At 39.2% G+C, this 19,511-nt stretch overlaps 1 protein-coding gene and 1 long non-coding RNA gene across 6 annotated transcripts; one reads left to right on the forward strand and one right to left on the reverse strand.

Moving 5' to 3' along the window:
* Positions 1-38: 38 nt before the first annotated feature.
* Positions 39-12,331, reverse strand: LOC149101374 (uncharacterized). 4 transcript variants are annotated; one of them, XR_016203022.1, is made up of 4 exons: positions 11,877-12,010; positions 11,112-11,221; positions 5,539-9,476; positions 39-2,007 (listed from the first exon to the last, which is right to left on the reverse strand). It is a non-coding gene; the product is annotated as an uncharacterized LOC149101374 (long non-coding RNA). The 4 variants fall into 4 exon arrangements; XR_016203020.1 differs by lacking the exon at positions 11,112-11,221 and having other exon boundaries at positions 5,539-5,681; positions 11,877-11,992; XR_016203023.1 differs by lacking the exon at positions 11,112-11,221 and having other exon boundaries at positions 11,877-11,986.
* Positions 12,332-12,347: 16 nt separating this feature from the next.
* LOC149101375 (uncharacterized) lies at positions 12,348-19,213 on the forward strand. 2 transcript variants are annotated; one of them, XM_089275938.1, is made up of 5 exons: positions 12,348-12,535; positions 14,581-14,633; positions 16,731-16,772; positions 17,088-17,167; positions 18,797-19,213. In XM_089275938.1, exons 1-5 carry the CDS (start codon positions 12,436-12,438, stop codon positions 18,921-18,923), a joined length of 402 nt encoding a protein of 133 aa, XP_089132064.1. In that variant the 5' UTR covers positions 12,348-12,435; the 3' UTR covers positions 18,924-19,213. The 2 variants fall into 2 exon arrangements, with proteins under 2 accessions (XP_089132064.1, XP_089132065.1); XM_089275939.1 differs by lacking the exon at positions 16,731-16,772.
* Positions 19,214-19,511: the final 298 nt, after the last annotated feature.

Genomic DNA, 19,511 nt, shown 5'->3' on the forward strand with positions numbered 1-19,511 from the left:
CATACTCAGTCAGTCAGTCAGTCAGTCAGTCTGTGAATTACAGTGCGTTGACTTGCACGCAGATGCCTCGATCTGAAAAGCTGCTATTGCTGAGGGTGATGGCAGAACTATTGACCTTGTCTCTCGTGATTAAAGCGGATCGTACGCTGTTTGCTCCAATGATGTACTGTGTCACCCTCTACGACCTCTCCCGTGGGCCTTTGTTTCGGCTGATGGATCGCTGAGGAAAACCAACAAAGTATCACTTGCACAGGAGCTCCAGAAGAATCATGAGAGCAGCAGACATGATTCCACAGCCGGGCCATACGCGCAAATTATGGACGGAATGACATGGTCCGGAAGACAAGAGGTGACCAGAAAACGTTTGCTAAAGTGGCTGTCAGTGTGACGTCCTTGGTTTTGCTTGAAGGAAAAGACAGCCAGTGTATTGACGTGGTCTTGGACTTTTACAGAGATAATTTGATCAAGGACCCCGAGAGACAGGAAAGAGGATCAAAAAGCGGTCATGAATTCACAAACATCCAGGCAGGTCACACGATTAATCAATGGCGGAAATTCCTGTGCAGTTACAGGAATAAATCGCTCCCGGTAAAATTCATTTCAGAAGAGTGGCAAAATGAGTGGCACAGAGAGAGGCTCGCTAGAAAGGCAATCTATGTAATGACCGAGGATTACTGCTATGAATTCTCCTTATATCGGAGTAACCGCAAGGGAAGAACTAAGGTCGAAGTAAGAGGAAGCAGATACCAGGTTTTTTCTTTATGCACTTGCAGCAGCCACAGGATACGGAGCTGTTATCACGCAGTCAACAAACTCGAACAACATACATGGATATGTCAAGATTTGTTCAAATCTTGGTATCGAAACTGTGCAGATCTCCCCTTGGTCTCTACGCCTTCACTGGCTGCGACAGTTTCAGTGCTTTTTCGGGAAAGGGCAAGGTAAAAGCTTGGAAGCTTGTTAAACAAAGCGAGTCATTTCAAACCCTATTTCAAGAAATAGACATCGAGTGGAACCTCGCAGATGAGAGATTTGCAAAGCTCCAAGAGTTCAGCTGCAAGATGTACTGCTGTACCACAAAGACCTTATTGATTGATTGATTGATTGATTGATTGATTGATTGATTGATTGATTGATTGATTGATTGATTGATTGTTTGTTTGATTATGTAGTTAACTGGTCTCTTTGATTATCGTATGATTATGGAGTATGTAACGCTGTTGGACTTTGTTGTAGTTTATTCTGCGCCGAACAAGACAAAGTTAACTCGACCCAGCTACCTCCCTCTGTAGATTATTTGAGGATGCACTCATTGAGAGCAAACTATCAAGCAGCTATTTGGAGACGAAGTCTACAGAGGTGTCCTCAATTCCCTTGAACAGTTGGTCATGTGTGGGTTGAGGAGGACGACAACTTATCCATCAAATGGATGAGTGAAGAACCAGCCCCTGCAGTTCTTCTTGAGGTTCTCTCCTGTTCTTGTGCAAAATCATGCAAGCTACCTACCAGCGCCTGCCTAACAAATGGACTTAAATGAAGCAATATGTGCCGCCTTCGCGACTTCAACAATCGTGCTGAAGAGAAAGAGATTCTTGATGACGAATGCTCTGATGACGAGAAGGATGAGGAAGAGTTAAGCTAAAAGATATTGTTGAGAAAATTATGAAATCATTACTCCACTTCGTGAATAATACTCTCTTTTTAAGGCAATATTTCTAAAATATTTCTTATAAGTTTGCGTGCTACTTCAACATAAGGGAGCATTTCAAACGATTTTTAACAATTACATTATAAGTGCTTTGAATCAAAAGGGAAAATACTTTTAATTTGAAACACGTTTGCCACATTTTGGTTTAGAATAAGAGTGTTGTAACATCTAAGATGGCGGATCCAAGATGGCGGAAGGGTATTGAGACCTACTGTCTTGGTAACAACTGCATATCACTCACCAAAATCATTCGTTGTGAATCAATTATTATCTCCTGCTTCCGTTTGGTGAAAATTCTCCTAGATCAACGAATTCAAAATGATACTTCAGTCTTCTGAGGAAATTTAAATATTTTTTAGTGTTGCCATGGAAAAAAATCCTTACAGCTCATGTAAGTTTTAACTAATTGGTTTAAAGATTCGTCTGACAGAAATCTCAATCAATTTTATTTACAAAGAACCATTTACGTATAATTAATAAGCTAGAACTGAGTGACGTCACCTTGTCACGTGATAAATCGCATTATCCTATTACGCTACTCATTTAGCATTGCTATCATACATAGTATAAAACTAGAGTAATTTCAGTTTTCAAAAATGTATGGTAGAATTACCCCAGTTGAGTGGTACCAAAATGTTTCTTTTGGGGGTTCTGGGCCATGGACTATATGGGGGTATTAGGGTAAAGGGGTTTAAAGGTATAGGGGGTAAAACGGTATAAAGGGTATAAGGGGTATAAGGGTTACAAGGGTATAAGGGTAAAAGAGTATAAGTGTATTAGAGTATAAGGGTATAAGGGTATAAGGGAATAAATTCACACTCTCAAAGTGTTTAAACTGCCTATCACATCGCCAATACTTGAAGATATCATTTTAGAATGTGAACACACAAAATCATCATTATATAGTAGGAAATTAATCCAAGCGATGTATCTATCGCTTTCTCCGCTGCCCTAAGAGTTGGTGAAATTACATCCCGAGCTCATTAACCCCATCAAAATATAATCGCTATCAGTCAAACAGTATTTTTGAAAACCCAGAAGGGTACTGTCATTGCGATCAAGCTAACACTCAGGAATTACGATCATGATAGTCACGCTTCAAATCCAGTTGATATTTTCATATACCAAGAGAGGCCAGTTTACCCAGTTTCTCTCCTGTTAGAGTTTCTAAGTTTGCGAGGACAGTCTCTGGGACCTCTTTTCTGCAGGCCGGATACCTCTCCAATATCTCGATCTCGCTTTGTTGCTGCTTAAACAGAAGACCTTCAGTTTTAATTTGCAATCTGAATGTTGCTCAGTATAAGACGTGCAGTTTTAGAATTGGAGCCGCTTCCTGGGGAGTGTCAGACACACAGATTAGGGCCTTTGGATGCTGGAAATCTAATGCTTTTCTCCGGTTTATACGCACTTCCACAACTGGGATTATTTCGGCAGTCCCAACTTAAGCCAGTGCCATATGCTCATGCGGAGTTGCAGTTCAAAACATTTATCTGTATAGTATTATTCCTCAGGCAGAGTGTATATCTTTTATGCAGGGGTCAAGTGTATCCGCATTGTGTGTATCGTACTGGTAGCCAACAGAACTAGATATATTTCTTCTGTTACCTATAGAGTTGCCTCAGATTGGAAACATTTGTGCAGAGGGCCAACTGTTTCATGAAAGGATCAACTTACTCATTTCCAGTTCTATTGTAATTTGAGATGATCTTACAATAAATGGCCACTTAACTAAGTGGTCAAATTATGGAAAAGTTATGTGTCAGTTTGGTTCTTCTCTTCCCAGCAAACTGAGCTTAGCCTTAGCAATGTACATTGTGAAATACAATCCATAGTGACGGAGCAAGGGGCATACAATTTCCCTTGTTTTGATCTTACGTACTTAACTAACACTAAACTTAAACATTATGTTGGCCTAATGCAGCAAAAGTATATTTTACATTGGCCACATACCATGGAAAACTCTACTAAACTAAAACTTTTCAACACTTTTAAGAACGATTATACACCCTTCCCTTATTTAGGCCTAACAAGCAAACTAAGCAAAAGGAAAGAACAAGTGAAATTTAGGATAGGCAATCACAAACCAAGGATTGAAACTGGTAGATATGATCAAATTACAAGAGTTAACAGACTCTGCCCTATTTGTGAATCTAATCAAATTGAAGACGAATCTCACTTTCTTATATATTGCAATAAATACTCTATTGTAAGAAATAACTTTTATAAAAAAAAAAAAATAGAACATATCATTTTGACTTTTAATCAACATTATTCTCATTGCAAGCCATTGGCGAACTTAAGACTTCTTCAAATCATCATATTAATATTCAATTAGCAAAATTTATTTCACCTTGCTTTGATATATGCAATATTCTACTTTCAAATCAAACCAATGTAACTTGATCGCTGTATCATAACATTATTATATGATCATGATGATCGTTACTGTTTTAGTTTTAGTCTACAAAAGCTTTTGCAACACTGTATGTATTTATGGTCATGCAAATAAAGCTAGTTGTTAAGGTAAAAGGCTAGAAGGGTAGAAGGAGTATAAGGGGTATAATTTGGGTATAAGGGTTTAAGGGTAAAAGGAGGATAAGGGTAGAAGAATAGAAGGAGTAAAAGGGGTAGAAGGGTAGAAGGAGCATAAGGGGTATAATAGTTTAAGGGGTATAAGGGTATAAGGAGTAAGATATAAGGATGTAAGGGTATAGGGATATAAGGGTAAAAAAATAGAGGGAATATAAGGGGTATAAGGGTACACAGAGTATAAGGGTATAAGGGGTATAAGGGTGTAAGGGTATAAGGAGTATAAGGGTATAAGGGATATAAGGGTATAAGGGATATAAGGGTAAAAAAATAGAGGGAATATAAGGGGTATAAGGGTACACAGAGTATAAGGGTATAAGGGTGTAAGGGTATAAGGGTATAAGGGATATAAGGGTATGAGGGGTATAAGGCTATAATGATAGAAGGGTATGAGGAGTATAAGAGTATAAGGGGTATAAGGGCGTAAGGGGTATAAGGGTATAAGGGGTATAATGGTATAAGGGGTATAAGGGTATAAGGATTTAAGGGTGTAAGGGTAGAGGGGTAGAAGAGTAGATGGAGTATAAGAGGTATAAGGGTATAAGGGGTACAAGGGTATAAGGAGTATGAGGGTATAAGGGATATAAGGGTATAGGGGTATAAGGGGTATAAGGGTATAAGGAGTATAGGGGTATAAGGGTATAAGGGGTATAAGGCTAGAAGGGTAGAAGGGTATAAGGTGTAAAAGGAGTACAAGGGTATAAGGGTATAAGGAGTATAAGGGTATAAGGAGTGTAAGAGTATAAGGCGTATAAGGAGTATAAGGGTATAAGGATACAAGGGTGTAAGGGTGTAAGGGTAGAAGGGTAGAAGGGTAGAAGGAGTACAAGAGGTATAAGGGTAAAAGGGGTATAGGGGTATAAGGAGTATAAGGGTATAAGGGATATAAGGGTATAGTGGTATAAGGCTATAACGGTAGAAGGGTATAAGGAGTATAAGGAGTACAAGGGTATAAGGGTATAAAGGGTATGGGGGATAAGGGGTATAAGGGTATAAGGAGTACAAGGGTATGAGGACATAAGGGTGTAAGGGTATAAGGGGTATGAGGGTATAAGGTGTAAGGTAAGGTAAGGTAAAATCTTTATTTAGACACGGTGTTTCCTTCAGGACTTAACAATATTAAATTAAATTAATCTAACTACCTAACTAATAAATCACTAATAACTACTGCAATAAGAGAAATGATAAAAAAAAAAAAACTGCTTTACAAGGAAGCTGTGTATAAAGGCAAAATAACTTACATAAAATAACCATCAAAATGATAATTCTTCAACTTAGATTTAAATTCATCAAGAGAGGGTGACTGACAAATATCCAAGGATAAACTATTCCAAAGTACAGTTCCACAGTAGGCCAGACTTCTTTTAAAATAATTAGTGCGGGGCTGTGGAATGGCAAGCAAACAGTCACTATCTCTTAAGCTATAGGTTAACCCTTATAAGGTATCGGAACGGAAGACAAAGTCCGAACTAAGATAGTCCGGAACCATATTATTTACAATCTTATACATATCCCTTATACCCCTTATAGTCCTGGCTCATGGACCGACCCCCTAATACCCAAATACTCAAACACCCAAATACCCTAATACCCTAATACCCAAATACACCAATACTTTAATAGCTCAATACTGTAATACCCCAATGATCTATTACACTAATACCCTCATACCCTAATACCCTAATACCCTAATAACCAATTACCCTAATACCCTAATACCCTAATACCCTAATGTCTTAATGCACTAATGCCCCTTAATGCTAATACACCAGTACCTCAATCTTCCATTACCCCAATACCTTTTGATACCCTAATACCCTAATACCCCCAAACCTCAATATCTATATTATTTTACTCCTAATAACCTACTAGCCCAATACCCTAATTCCCTAATACCCCTAACACCCCAATACCCCAATTCCCTTAATACCTATGTACCCCAATACCACAACACCCCAATACCCAAATAACTCAATACAATACCCCCAAACCCTAATACCCTAATATTCTAATACTTTAATACACTAATACCCTCATCACCCAAAACCCCAATATTCCAATACCTTATAATTCCATTTCTGCCATACTTTAATACTCTAATACCCTAATACACTAACACCCTAATACCCTAATGCCTTAATACCCTAATACCCTAAGGACCTATTGCCCCAATATCCTAATGCCCCATAACCTCAATACCCTAATCTTCCATTAACCCAATACCTTTTAAAGTTTTAAAAAACCTGACAATATTCCAATACTCCAGTAGCCTAATACCCTAAAACCCTAATATTTAGATACCCTCATAACCAAATACCTTGACACCCTAATAACCTAATACCCTAATTAATCAAAACTATAACAAAATTCTTGAACGTGATTGGCTATCAGCAGCCCGATTTGAGCATTAATTGGACAATGTACGCATCATGCTTGTAATTGGACAGTACGCGTCATTTTGCGCACGCTGTCGCAGTGCACTTTGTTGAGTAAACTGCTGTGTTTTTCAGCATTCATAACAACATTTAATCGTTCAGCGCTTAATCGATGGTTTGCTCGTTTCTCAAATTTTGTCATAGTTTTGATTAATTGGTAACAGGACATCGTGTCATCCAATTCAGTCTGTAATCATACTCGTGATTAACAAATCGGACTTCCGCTTCACGGTCGTCCGATTTTGTTTATCACTCGTATGATTACAAACTGAATTGGATTCCACTCAGTCCTATTACCATTATATCTTAATACCCTGATACTGTGATATCCTTATGCCCTTAGCTAATACCCTGATACCCTAATACCCAAATACTGTGAAACCCTAATACCCTAATACTGTAATACCGTAATGTTCTATTACCCAAATATTCAAATACCCAAATACACCAATACTTGAAAACCCTTATTCCTAAGACCCTATTATCCTGATACCCCAATTCCCTAATACCCTGATACCCTAATACTCTAATACCCTAATGCCCCAATGCCCTTACACCCAAATACCCTAATACCCTCAAACCCTATTACCCTGATACATCCTTAATACCCTAATACCCAAATACCCTTTTACCCAAATACACCAATACTTTAATAACCCAATACTCTAATACCCTTATACTCAAATATCCTAATACCCTAATACCCTAGCTAATACCCAGATACCCTAATACTCAAATACCCTAATACCCTGATACCCTGATACCCTGATACCCGGATACCCTGATACCCAAATATCCTAATACCCTAATATCCTTATTAACTCTAATACCCAAATACCCTAAAACTCAGTTACCATAATGCTGTAATACCCTAATACGCTAATACCCAAATACCCAAATACCCAAATACACCAATACCTTAATACCCCAATGCTGTAATACCCCAGTACTGCAATACCCTAATACACAAATACCCTAATACCCTGATGTCCAAATACCTCAATTAATTTACCCTAATACCCTAATGTCCTAATTCTAATACCCTATTGAGCCACAACCTCAATACCTCAATATCCCAATACCCCAATTATATTACTTCTGATAACCTAATACCCTAATACCCCAATACCCTAACACCTTAATAGCCTAATGCTATAGGTAGACTACGAGCACTCTCTTTTTGTTCTTGAAAACCTCAGTGCCCAGAACTTAGTTAATACTATGCAAATTAGGAAATAAACGATGAGGGAATGGGGAGAAACGCTAGGAAAAGAAATTATGACTGGTCGCAGTCTAGGTATTAGGGTATTAGGGTATTAGGACAAAAGGGTATTAGGTTGTTAAGGTATTAGGGTATTGGGGTATTAGGGTATTATGGTATAAAGGTATTGGGGGTATCAGAGTAATAGGGTTTATGCTTATGTCACGGCTGTCCTCACTAGCACGTAAGCTTCTTATGCTTACGTTTATGCTTATGCTTGCATCGTAAGTGAGGACCGACCTTTACGCTTGTCCTCATGCTTATGCTTGTGTTGCTAGTGAGGACCGGGCTTTACAAGCTAATGAACTTAGTATGACAGTGATGATGAGTGACCATGAAAAATATGGTACAGTGGAACTGAAGAATCAGACTGTGAGTGACATTGTAGTGCTACTAATCATGTCTGTGAACTTGGACTAGTTCAGCAAAGAAAAGGTTCCGTAGTAGTTGACAGACAGCAACAAGTTTGTGCTCAAAAACTGACGAAGCTGGCTCAGACCTGTCTTAAGGCCAGCTTCTTCTCAAGAGTCCCTTACTTGTGTACATAGGGGGACTCCCTGTAATAACTTATATGGTGAGGCTCTACTCAAAAAGGCTACCTTTTTCAGGCTTGAGGTGTCATTATGAAAGGGTATCAATTTCACAAATTGAGGTGTATTATAGGGTAGGGAAATCTGTCATTTAAGGAGTACCCTTCTTCTGGTTCTAAAATGTTGATGGAAAGCTCTCATTTACTCCCGTCAGCCTGGAGGGCTTTCAGTAATATTGTTCATAAACTTTTTTTTCCAAGCATTTAGAAAAAGGATGCATAAGTCTTAACTAGGTTTGTCATGGGGTACATCACCCTTTTGCAATGAAAGGTCTATGGACCATGAGATGGAGTCTCCCTATTTAAATCTTTGTAGAATACCCGCTCCCCGCTCACCTTGTCTTACAATGATGTTCAAATATTTTTTGTGGAAAAAGGCAAATAAAAAACAAAACAGTGCCAAGAGATTGAGTGAGCATCAATCTTAGTTCCCATTTGTATTTTAAACATAAAATGGGTACAATGTAAAGTGTTATCCACAAATTAAAAGTATAAATAACCATACTTTGCAGCTTCACAGAGAGACTGATGATGAAAACATAACATTTGGACACTAACCTTTATTGTTAACTCTTCCCTTGTACCTTGTGATATTTTTAGGGAAATTCTCAAAAGCCACCCCCACCCCCCTCCCCCCAAAAAACAAATAACTAAATAAATAAGAATCACTTTTTTAACTTTGATGTCATTTTTTACGGCTAGTTTGTATCTTAAAATGTGTTTCAAAGAAATTGTTTATTAGAATTTACTAGAAATGTTCAAGGAAAAAATGAACATAAAAAACAAAACTATAACTTAATTAATTAAAGTTCTATGCTATAATATACCAAACTACTACATTATGAAGTGACACAGCTAAAGGATAGTCGTCAGTACATCACTTTTTTGTGATTTCTAAAAGAACAATAATAAGAGGACCTCATATGAATTTAAGATTAATACCTAAGAGAAGACATATAGTACGGCACTGCACTGCGTGCTCCTTCTACACACTCTACCAGACAGGATAGTTACATACATTTTGTTTTTTGGATACACTGTTACTGGTCATAAAAGAAGTAACTTCCCACTGAGAGAAGCCTTAATGTATATTTAACTTTTAAACTGAAAATATGTGGACTATATGCGACAAAATGTATATTAAATCTGTGCCAGTTCAGTATGATTGAATACAAAATTTTAATCAGCTGCCAAAAAATGATTGTTAGCAACTGATATTACTTGATATGGAAGGGTTATACTTTTTTAAAGTACCTGGAAGCAAGCACTAAAAATTTTGTTTACTACTGGAAGAATCTAATGACAGCTAGGGAAATGTTTAGTACAGTAGGTAGTGCGAGGGGGGGGGGGGGGGGGAGGGTGGTACTCCCAGAAAAAATTGGGTAGGGGTGTGCAGCCCACTTCCCAAAACCCTTACCCTATTTATGACCATAATTTGTGATTTTTGCTACCCTCTTTATGACTGTTGCAGCTGGCACAGTTACCTTAAACATAATTTATGATGGGCTTTTGTTGATGGTCTTATCGATAATGATGAAAATTAAAGTAGCTTCTTCTTAAAAACCATACCCAATTGAAGACCAGAGTGCAAAAACCTTAACCTATTTATGACCAAAATGGCCAAAATGGATACCCTATTTATGACCAAAATGACTGAAAATCAAAAACCGTTGGTACCCTTTGGGGCCACACATGATACACGTAGCTATATAGCCCATATGAGACCACCCCCCCCCCCCCCGCCCCCCAGAAATTAGGTAAATTATAATATTATAGGATAAGTTGAAATATGTGGTGTTATAGGCAAAAATTTAATTTTATTTCTTGGCTGAAAAATGGCAATTTGTTTTAACTGTCAAGGTGAAAGTAAAATCTGTGAAAATGATTACGTCAAGTCCAAGTGGTTGTCGAAGGTGCATTAAAAGTTGTGAACAAAGTATAGGAAGAGCCGGGTTTTACAATATTTAAATTGTTGTAACATAAAGGGAGTTGAGGGAAAAGCATTGCACAAACCTGATGTTTGTTACTAGGCAAAGCATGTATACAAGAACAATACTCAATATAACAAAGCCTGCAAACTAAAGGGAGTCGAGGGAAAAGCATTGCACAAACCCGATGTTTGTGAGGCAAAGTGCGGATGCATACAAGAACAATACTAAATGTGACAAAGTATGCAAGCATGCAAACTAAAGGGAGTTAAGGGAAAAGCATTGCACAAACCCGATGTTTGTGAAGCAAAGCACCCATACAAAAATATCCCTGAATATAACAAAACCTGCAAACTCAAAGGGAGTCGAGGGAAAGGCACTGCACATTAACCCGGCGTTTGAGAGGCAAAGCACGCATAAAATAACAAACAGTTTTCCAACTTCGTGACATCAGTAAAAGCGTGAAAATACTACGGGAAGGCCGTATGGGAAGGGAAAGCCATGGACAAAAGCCAGGCAACGGAATAAGGGACAATAGGTGCGCGAAAACAAGTTCGTAAATGATAAAAACAACAAACCACAAGAAAAAGTTTTGTTGTACCAGTAAGTGTACCAGATTTCGGTTTCCATAAACTGGACCTGCTGTATGCATTTAGTTCAGTTGCAGGAATCAGGAACTGTGTAAGCAGCATGGACAAGAACTTGATCATCCTGCATAGGGTAAAACACGTGAGATTATGAAGCAAAGGATTGGGCTGAAATGAGATGCAGAGCTCTTATTTATACTTACTTTGTAAGGGACTGGTGCGAAATGTCAATAAAATATCAGTTATCAAACTAATGGTATTCTATCAAGATATTCTGAAAAACCGCAATCTTGCACCTTAGTGCCGATGACCCCAAAGTACATACATACATAGTATAATTTATACATGTACTGTATCTTAGGGCCTGTTTACAAGGAGGGAGGGTAACCCTAGAAAGTGGGTTAACCCTAGCTGGAGGGCAAAAGATAGCCCGGGTTTACAAGTAAACTTTCGCAGGTACGAGGGGTAACCCTACAGCCCGGGACAACTTAATGTGCGGTTACACTAAGAGGGTCTGGAAACAAGTAGAAAGTTAACCCGGGTAGGCGGGTTAACACTCCCTGCATTGTTTACAAGGGAAAACGTTAACCCACCTGCCAGGGTAACCCTAGCACGTACGCAGATAGAGTAACCCGCCTACCCGGGTAACCCTAGTTGTCTTATAAACACAACGAACTAAAAAAAAAAAGAGGAAATGTGCCTCTCTCCTTGTAAACAGGCCCTTACTGAAAACAACAATCTTCAACGATATCAGAGATGCAGGAATATGGGATACTGACCTTCAGCATGAGGTCCAGCTGGTCTCTTCTACCACTTTTCACGTGAGCCAAGAGCATTTACAAAAGCTCTGGTGACAGCGACTTTCGGAACTAAACGGCTTCTGGTAATTTATGTCCCCGTTACTTCATCCAGGCTATTGCACTTAGTGTTATTATTGAATCACGAACAACAAGAACCAAAAGTCGGAACAACACCAGTTTTGCAAATGTGTAAAATCCGCCATACGATGACAGAATACTCTCCGTTATTTTCCTTCAAAACAATGACAACCTTTTCTCTTTTCCCGAAATTTCTGCTTAAAAAGTCGAAGTAATGTGCCTGCAACATATTTCTATCCTCATATAAAATGACACGGAACTGATGGTTTACAAATAAAGGGAAATCACCCCTGACCGATTCGCCATTTTCTCACGCCTTAGCTGGTTAGTACTTAATCTTACATGAAGTACATATCCGGGTTAAATGTAAAACCACGTGGCCGCTGAATTTGACCGACTCGTGCTCTAGGGAAAGTTAGTTTGGTTTGTAGGTGAGTAACAACTTCGGCTAAATACGTTGATGTCCTTATGCCGTCGAATGATTTTTTCCTTCTATCGTGAAGGAGCGAATTTGAGATGGAGGCTTTTACCTCAACTGAAGACTGAAAACAGCGAAGCAGGTAAGCTGCTTTACACTGTAATTAAATTTTTGTAACTTAAATAATATAAGCTTATTTTTCTTCCATAAATGAACTGCTCTTTGCTTGTTCTTCTACTTGACGTTTTATATTTATTTATATAAGCTTATTTGTCTTCCATAAATGAACTGCTCTTTGCTTGTTCTTCTCCTTGACGTTTTATATTTATTTATATAAGCTTATTTGTCTTCCATAAATGAACTGCTCTTTGCTTGTTCCTCTACTTGACATTTTATATTTCACCAATGCGAATTAGATACAAAGATGCTGCCATGCCTTGGCTGTGTTGGAAACTCTTGCCGGGTTCCTGTGTGCAAACATTTCCTTTGCCTGGCCGGGTCTCTAAAACAAAGACCCAACGACCCCAAGACATTTTTACCCTTAAATGAAGTTTTGCTCCTCCTTTATTCAGCCAATTTTATGATATCAACGCAGTGTTAATGCACCCTTGGCTTGTAGTATCCCTCTTTGATATTAGATATCCATATTATGGTCAACTGACACCTGTCAGAACAAGGTATCTGCTGACCAGTATCACGAGACCATATCATGGGCTCAAGTTTTGAGCTCATCAAGCTAACATGTTTTTCTATCAAGTTAATGTGTTTGGTTTTCTATTGGATCGCAGGCTCATCTTAGGTTAACTTGTTTTAAACGGGGCTGGGTTCAGAAGCCGGTTAACGCTAATCCAGGATGAAAAGTTAACAGAAGCATGAATATTTATTGTATACAAATGTTTTGTTTTGTGTATTTTGAGATTATTCACACTCAAAACAGAAGGGCGAACAATATGCAGAAAACCTCACTGCAAAGTTACAAAACTAAGATCAAAATTTTCGCTCAACCTGGGTTATCTTAACCGGGCTTTGAACAACCCAGCCTAGGAGCTCTGCTTTTAGGCTTGGCTAAATCTATATATTATTGAATTATTTTTGCATTCGATGAAGTGGAACGCAAACCTAATTTTGACCTGTGGCTTTCCAGAGTTGGTTGCCCTGTGCACGGTTATCGACCAAAAGAACCACTTTCCTGTAAGGACACCAAAATGGCCACCCCGCTTGATTTTTGCAGGGGCATGTCATGGCCAGTAAACTGGTACCGTTTAATGCTAAGACATGTGATAAGACACGTGGCGAACATGTGAGTATCTGAGCAGGCCATGTGAGCTCGTCTTTCCGATGGATCTTTCTTTGACTTCTTTCCATTCAGTCGCCGTACCCTTCACTATTATGACTTGTGCTCTCAGTGTTAGATTTTGGCGAATTTTTAACGCTTCGACAGTAGCATTTATCGAAATCTGAGGGAGCTGTCCTTGTTTATTAACACGACTTTGGCTTTGGGATGATAACCGTGGGAACAGCTGCATTTTGATTGCATTTGTTGATTAGTTCCAGTCGCAACAGATAGCTCAGTCTTTATCCGGTCAAAATTTTATTGTTTGGAATCGGTGGGAAAGTACTCTGAAGGCAAGATCCATAAGACTACTTTATTCATCAGGGGAAATACTCAGATTAGTCGCACAGTGTTTGTTTACGATAAATGACCACGCGAAACGAGCACACGATTGCAAATGCTAGCTTAGAATAATGTACGTAATTTAAATGTTCTATGAAAATTGAGAGTCTACAGAAACTGGCAGCATCACGCAACATATCAACAAATCATGACCTCTTCACTAGCATGGACTTTGACACTATGCATACAATGTATCTGGCTGTAAAGCCTCGGTTGCTGCTGAAAAATGTTGATTTTAGCAATAGAAGAAGGTTGAAAGTCAGCTAGTGAAATCATTTATTTATGGTATATCTATATTAAAGTGAGAGCGTCAAGTGCACTCTCATAATCTCTGATTACTGTTAGTTTAGCTATTACCTAGTTCATAGAAGATCAGAAAATATGAGGTTTCAACAAAACACTGACTCCTGGTCAGCTGACCCCCTACTGACCCCCTCACCTGCCATGGCAATCAAAATAGTCTCAGCTTGGAACATTGCCTTATGTCTTACCTGATAAATATGCCTTTTTAGGATCACCTCTAGAGGAACAATGTAAAAGGAAGTCTTCAAGACGGCAATCTTCGGTAAGACGATAAAAGTACAAAGGGATGCTTAGATTGTCAGTGACACTTAAATGTTGATGAAATATTCCATGTCACAAAGTGCATAATTTGTTAAGAGATGTGCATGTATAGCAGCATGAGATGTTGCTGAGTACCTGTTGCATTTCTTAAGAGTTCTGAAATACTCATACAGCACTGTACGTACTTGTACATGTATATTGTATATAGGTATATAGATTACTCAACATAACTCGACAAATAATTATGCACGAGATTGGCTGTGCACATTAGGGTAGAGTCATTAAGTACTGATTCGCCTGTGGCCTTAATCTTCACACCTACAACAAACTTATTATTTTATGGGTATATTTGGTCCAGTCCTGGTGTTCTTTCTGTCACACAACACTAGGGTGAGAGGATCCAGGGACAATAATTGTCTGTGTTTGTTCCCACCAAACCAATCAGAGCAGATCAGAGCACAGGATGTCAATTTCACCTGACTGAAATTATGGCAAGTTCTGTGAGAGAGAAAAGGAATAGAGTTTTTGAAACAAATTTGGGTTTTGAGGGGAGAAAGAACTTAGAAGGGTAGAAAGCTCATTAAAGTATGCCCAATGCAAATGAGAGTTTTTCGCTACATGTGCCCCTTCACTCGCTGAGTAGTTTTCGACAATATTTTGGTCAGGGTTGCCACGGTCAGGGAAAAGTCAGGGAAAATTAGATTTTATTCAAGATCAGGGAAAAGTCAGGGAGTTTTGTATCAGGTCGGGGAGTTTCTAAATCCCTGTTCAAAGTCAGGGAAATGTCAGGGAATTTTATCTTAAGGTTGCTGCCAATTTTTTTATTAGATGTTTTTTTATAGACAAGACAGTTTTGTTTTAAAAATTGTTTGAGCCATCCTTATTTTTGTTGATTCATGGCCAGAATAGTCATCCTGCTGGGTCAGTAAAAATTGCTTTACAGTCAGTGAAAAGTCAGGGAGTTTTTTTTGTTTTAGTGGGTGGCAACCCTGTTGGTACATTTCAGTTTTCTTTACCCTACATGTACTTTTGGTTCTGGAAACAGGAGTGTGGATGCAAATTTTACGAGTTTCAAGAGGAGAGCGAATGAACTATAGAGAGCTCATTAGATATGCCTGTTCGTCTCCAATGCCAATGAAAAACACTCTGAAGCCTATGTTGGATAGCCCCTAATTAACCTGGTCCTTTATTACTTATAGCAAAGGCACAACAATTACAATTGTAGAATGTTCTAAAAGTTTGATATATATTCTTCTTTTACTACCCTAAGATGCAACTGGAAGACAGCTACTCCATTGGTTAAATTCAAGAAACATTTAGGTTTTTAGCTACATGTAGTGCAGTGTTACAAAAAAGATTGAGAAAAATGTTTTGATCAACAGCAAATACCACAAAATTGGCAGCTAGTCCTTGTAATTACCCAAGCTTCAGGCTTCTCTCCCGTCTCCAGTGTTTTTGAATTGACCTGCAACTCCTCTGCACTTCAAAAATTCACATAACACTTGCAGCATTTGTTTCTTCTGAAAACAATAATCTGAACTACAAGAGGAAACTGCTCATTTGTAACTAGCAACCAAACATGGAACAAGAACAATCAAATTTTTATTTTTATTTTCTTTATTTCGGGAAATATAATTTTCTTTTTGCTGACCACACAAACAAAACGTCCACCATCGATTCCCTTCTGTTTTCTTCCTCATCCTATCTCATCGTACATGCACAGTAGCGATCGCATAGCTCTAGGAAACTAGCTAAAATTATGAGCGTGCACAGACAATTGTCCCTGGACCAGGCTCTCTTCCTAGCGTTGCATGACAGAGAGAGGGCCAGAGCTGGACTAGGGTTATTGCATGAACTATGGGTAAGTTCACCTGTAATATCATGTGCCTATCAAGCAAGCTCAGCCAAATAACAGGTGCACGCTATCGGGTTATGGCCCTTATAACCCTGTTGAGTCAATGACACCACAATTTGACAAAGCATGCCCTGACTAGAGTCAAGGCCATGGGCCTTGTAAAGCTACTGGTACATTATATTATGAACTTGAAATGACAAAGTAGTGTTCTCAATTCCTTATCCATGGACCTTTTAATACAAGGGAATGGAAGGTAGATGTGCAGACACACAAGTGCATAAATTTGTGAGTAATAGTTGTGCATGTGGAAAATTCCTAAGAATTCAGGAACATGAGGGAAGTAGATGTACAACATGTAAATATAGTATGGAGGAGTGTTTATCCTATTTCCAGAGTATTCTGAAAAATTTTCAAGCACATATTTATAAAATATAAATCAACAGCTTACCACAGTTTTGAGGGATTTAAAAGAGCTCAACTTTTGCCCCTCAGAATGTATTCATTACATAATTATGTTGTTTTTCTTTCAGTTATTACAGTTTGTAACCAATGCAACCAATTTACAAAATTTTATTTTCATTGTTAACTACATACCACTAGATTCTTAAGGCCAGAAGATCTCCATTGAAAGTTTGTGCTCTAGAAGACATAGATCCAAATTCATTGGATGATAATGGAAGGTAGGAGAGTTTTTTTGTAACTGCATGCAGTAATATTGAGCAGATATGTACATGTATGAATGGTATCATGGCTATGCTCTCAAAGCTGTAATTATGACGGGTAAGATTGTTGCTTTGTATGTAATAGTGGAAGGTGAGCTGGTGTAGTGGCTAACTAGTACACATGTATGACACCTGGGGGGGGGGGGGGGGGGGTACTTTGGGAATTTCTGGGTGGGGATGTGCCACTGGGACCCTGGAACCCTTAGCCTATACCAGAGCTAGTTCAGCTGAATTTTGCAAACCTATACTAGAGTAAACTCCCCAAATCACCCCATCTATCAACACTGTTGAGACTGATTTGCGTAAATTTAAACTTGCGGATTTAATTTTTTTTATATTTTTGAGAGGCAATTCCTGGTTTCCTTACTCTAGGTAAAATCTTCAACCAATCAGTCAGTTTTGTGAAAAATGATACCCTATTCTAGACCCAGACGCTCTGATTTATATACCCTATCCTAGAGTAAACTGCTTGAAAACCATACCCTTCACAGTGGCACATACCTATATAGCCCATATCTGGCAGTGCACCCCCCCCCCCCCGCCCCGGGGTATGACACTCTCATCTGAGTTAAGGTTTTAGCCCTTTCTGATATCACTGAGTTAGGAATTTTGGGAAAACAGTTTACCCTCACACTGCCTGTCTCCACTCAGTTTTATAAGTGGGTACCGACTGAGGGTATTCAATGCTGGGGAAAACTCTACAGTAGACTTGCACCTCATAACCCCATGAGGTACAAACAATGTGTTGTGCAATTAAATACCATTAGAAAACAGCCCTAAGAAAATATGCGCACTGATTGGTTAAAAATTGTGTTTCTATAACTTGATAGAAATACAGAACTAGCACAAGCTGTTGACGTAATGATGGTGCGAGGAAAGAGAATTTACATTTTGATGATCAAAGTTAACAAGCAGTTTTCCTTTTTTCCGTCACGGTATTTTTTAAAAGAAATGGAAAACTGACGCTGATGCCATGGTTGGGGGGGATTGGGGCTGACGTGTGTTTGTGGAAAGTGCCAGAGTTGGGGGGGGGGGGGGGGGGGGGGGAATCTGGCGCGTCGGGCGCTAACGCTACAACTGATCTCCCAGGGCTGACGTTGCTATTATATAAACCCAACGAGGCTGACGCCATGGTTGGGGAGGATCAGGGGCGAGAATCTGAGAAACTGGAAACGAGTCTAGTTCCCAACACTTTGTGGAATACCGACGGTCAAGACTTAAAATTATAATCGATTCTCCCTTTGGAGTTGCTATTCAATAAACGTTATAAAGACTCAGCCTCTTTGTTTTGTTTATAACAATTTAATGACATTACTGTGCCCGCACTCCGGTCCACACCAAGCCATTTTGCTAGCACTGGTTTAGCCATATTTTTTTGTAAAAATAAAACCTCCTGCCCCCTCGAATTGACTGCACGTTGGGCCAAACCACGAGCTGGTCCAAGCTGGCGTCAGCTCGTCACGTGCTTCAATCTCATCGAGAGCATTCTTTCCCCTCCCCTAGTCCTCTTGCCACCCTCCCTCCCCCCCCCCCCCCCCCCCAAGCCGATTTTCCACTCATACATTCTTTTCTATATTTGGTAAACAGATCGCCACCAGTTACTGGGATTGGCTCCCTCCGGAGATTAAAGAATACATCGTTTTGTACGCAAACAGCCAACGGACCATCGACGAGCGCAATAAAGCGACCAAACAAAAGTTACACGCCGAAATGACGCAGTGCCACCAAGTACAAGAGGTCTGGGGCCTAGGCCGCCTACACTTGAAAAGAGTGAAAAACCGCCTACACATCAGCGGGTATTACTTGAACGACGAAGGTCGGTGGCGGTACGTATTCCTGGGCTGGGATATACTGGAAAACGCCGTGCGCCGTGTCAACCACGTGAAATCCTTCTTCTAAACCACGCCACACTGCTGATGTTAGATGACTTTCGTTGAAAAAAAAAATTGCCACTGTTCATCTGTTGCTAAAAAAAAAAAAAATTAAACTCAGGTTTGAAGGTGGTGAGAGTCTGAGCTTTTGATGACCCATTAGGGTTCGCCACTTAAGGTTAAGCACCTAGGGTTAGGGCTACGTCAGCCCTTGGGTTTAGTTGGGTTTATTAGATCATGATTCCTATTCAAAGACAACGACTCTTTTGAAATCAACTTTTCCTTTTTTATTACCTTCAAAAACACACATTTCAAGCCAAACGAAAGCTGCCATGAAAATTTCCTTCTAAAGTACCTTGGGTTTAGTTGGGTTTGTTAGCCACGCAGCCGTTGGGTTTAGTTGGGTTAAGTTAGGGTTCACCGCTTAGGGT

Source organism: Orbicella faveolata, unplaced genomic scaffold (assembly GCF_042242905.1).
Source record: "Orbicella faveolata isolate gen_17 unplaced genomic scaffold, um_ofav_v1 contig_4, whole genome shotgun sequence".
Lineage (NCBI taxonomy): Eukaryota > Metazoa > Cnidaria > Anthozoa > Scleractinia > Merulinidae > Orbicella > Orbicella faveolata.

Coding starts and splice junctions, on each gene's coding strand:
- LOC149101375 (XM_089275938.1), top strand. CDS start 12,436: ATGTCCTTATGCCGTCGAATGATTTTTTCCTTCTATCGTGAAGGAGCG. Junction 16,773..17,087: donor ACACACAAGTGCATAAATTT/GTGAGTAATAGT, acceptor ACATACCACTAG/ATTCTTAAGGCCAGAAGATC. Junction 17,168..18,796: donor TCATTGGATGATAATGGAAG/GTAGGAGAGTTT, acceptor TTTGGTAAACAG/ATCGCCACCAGTTACTGGGA.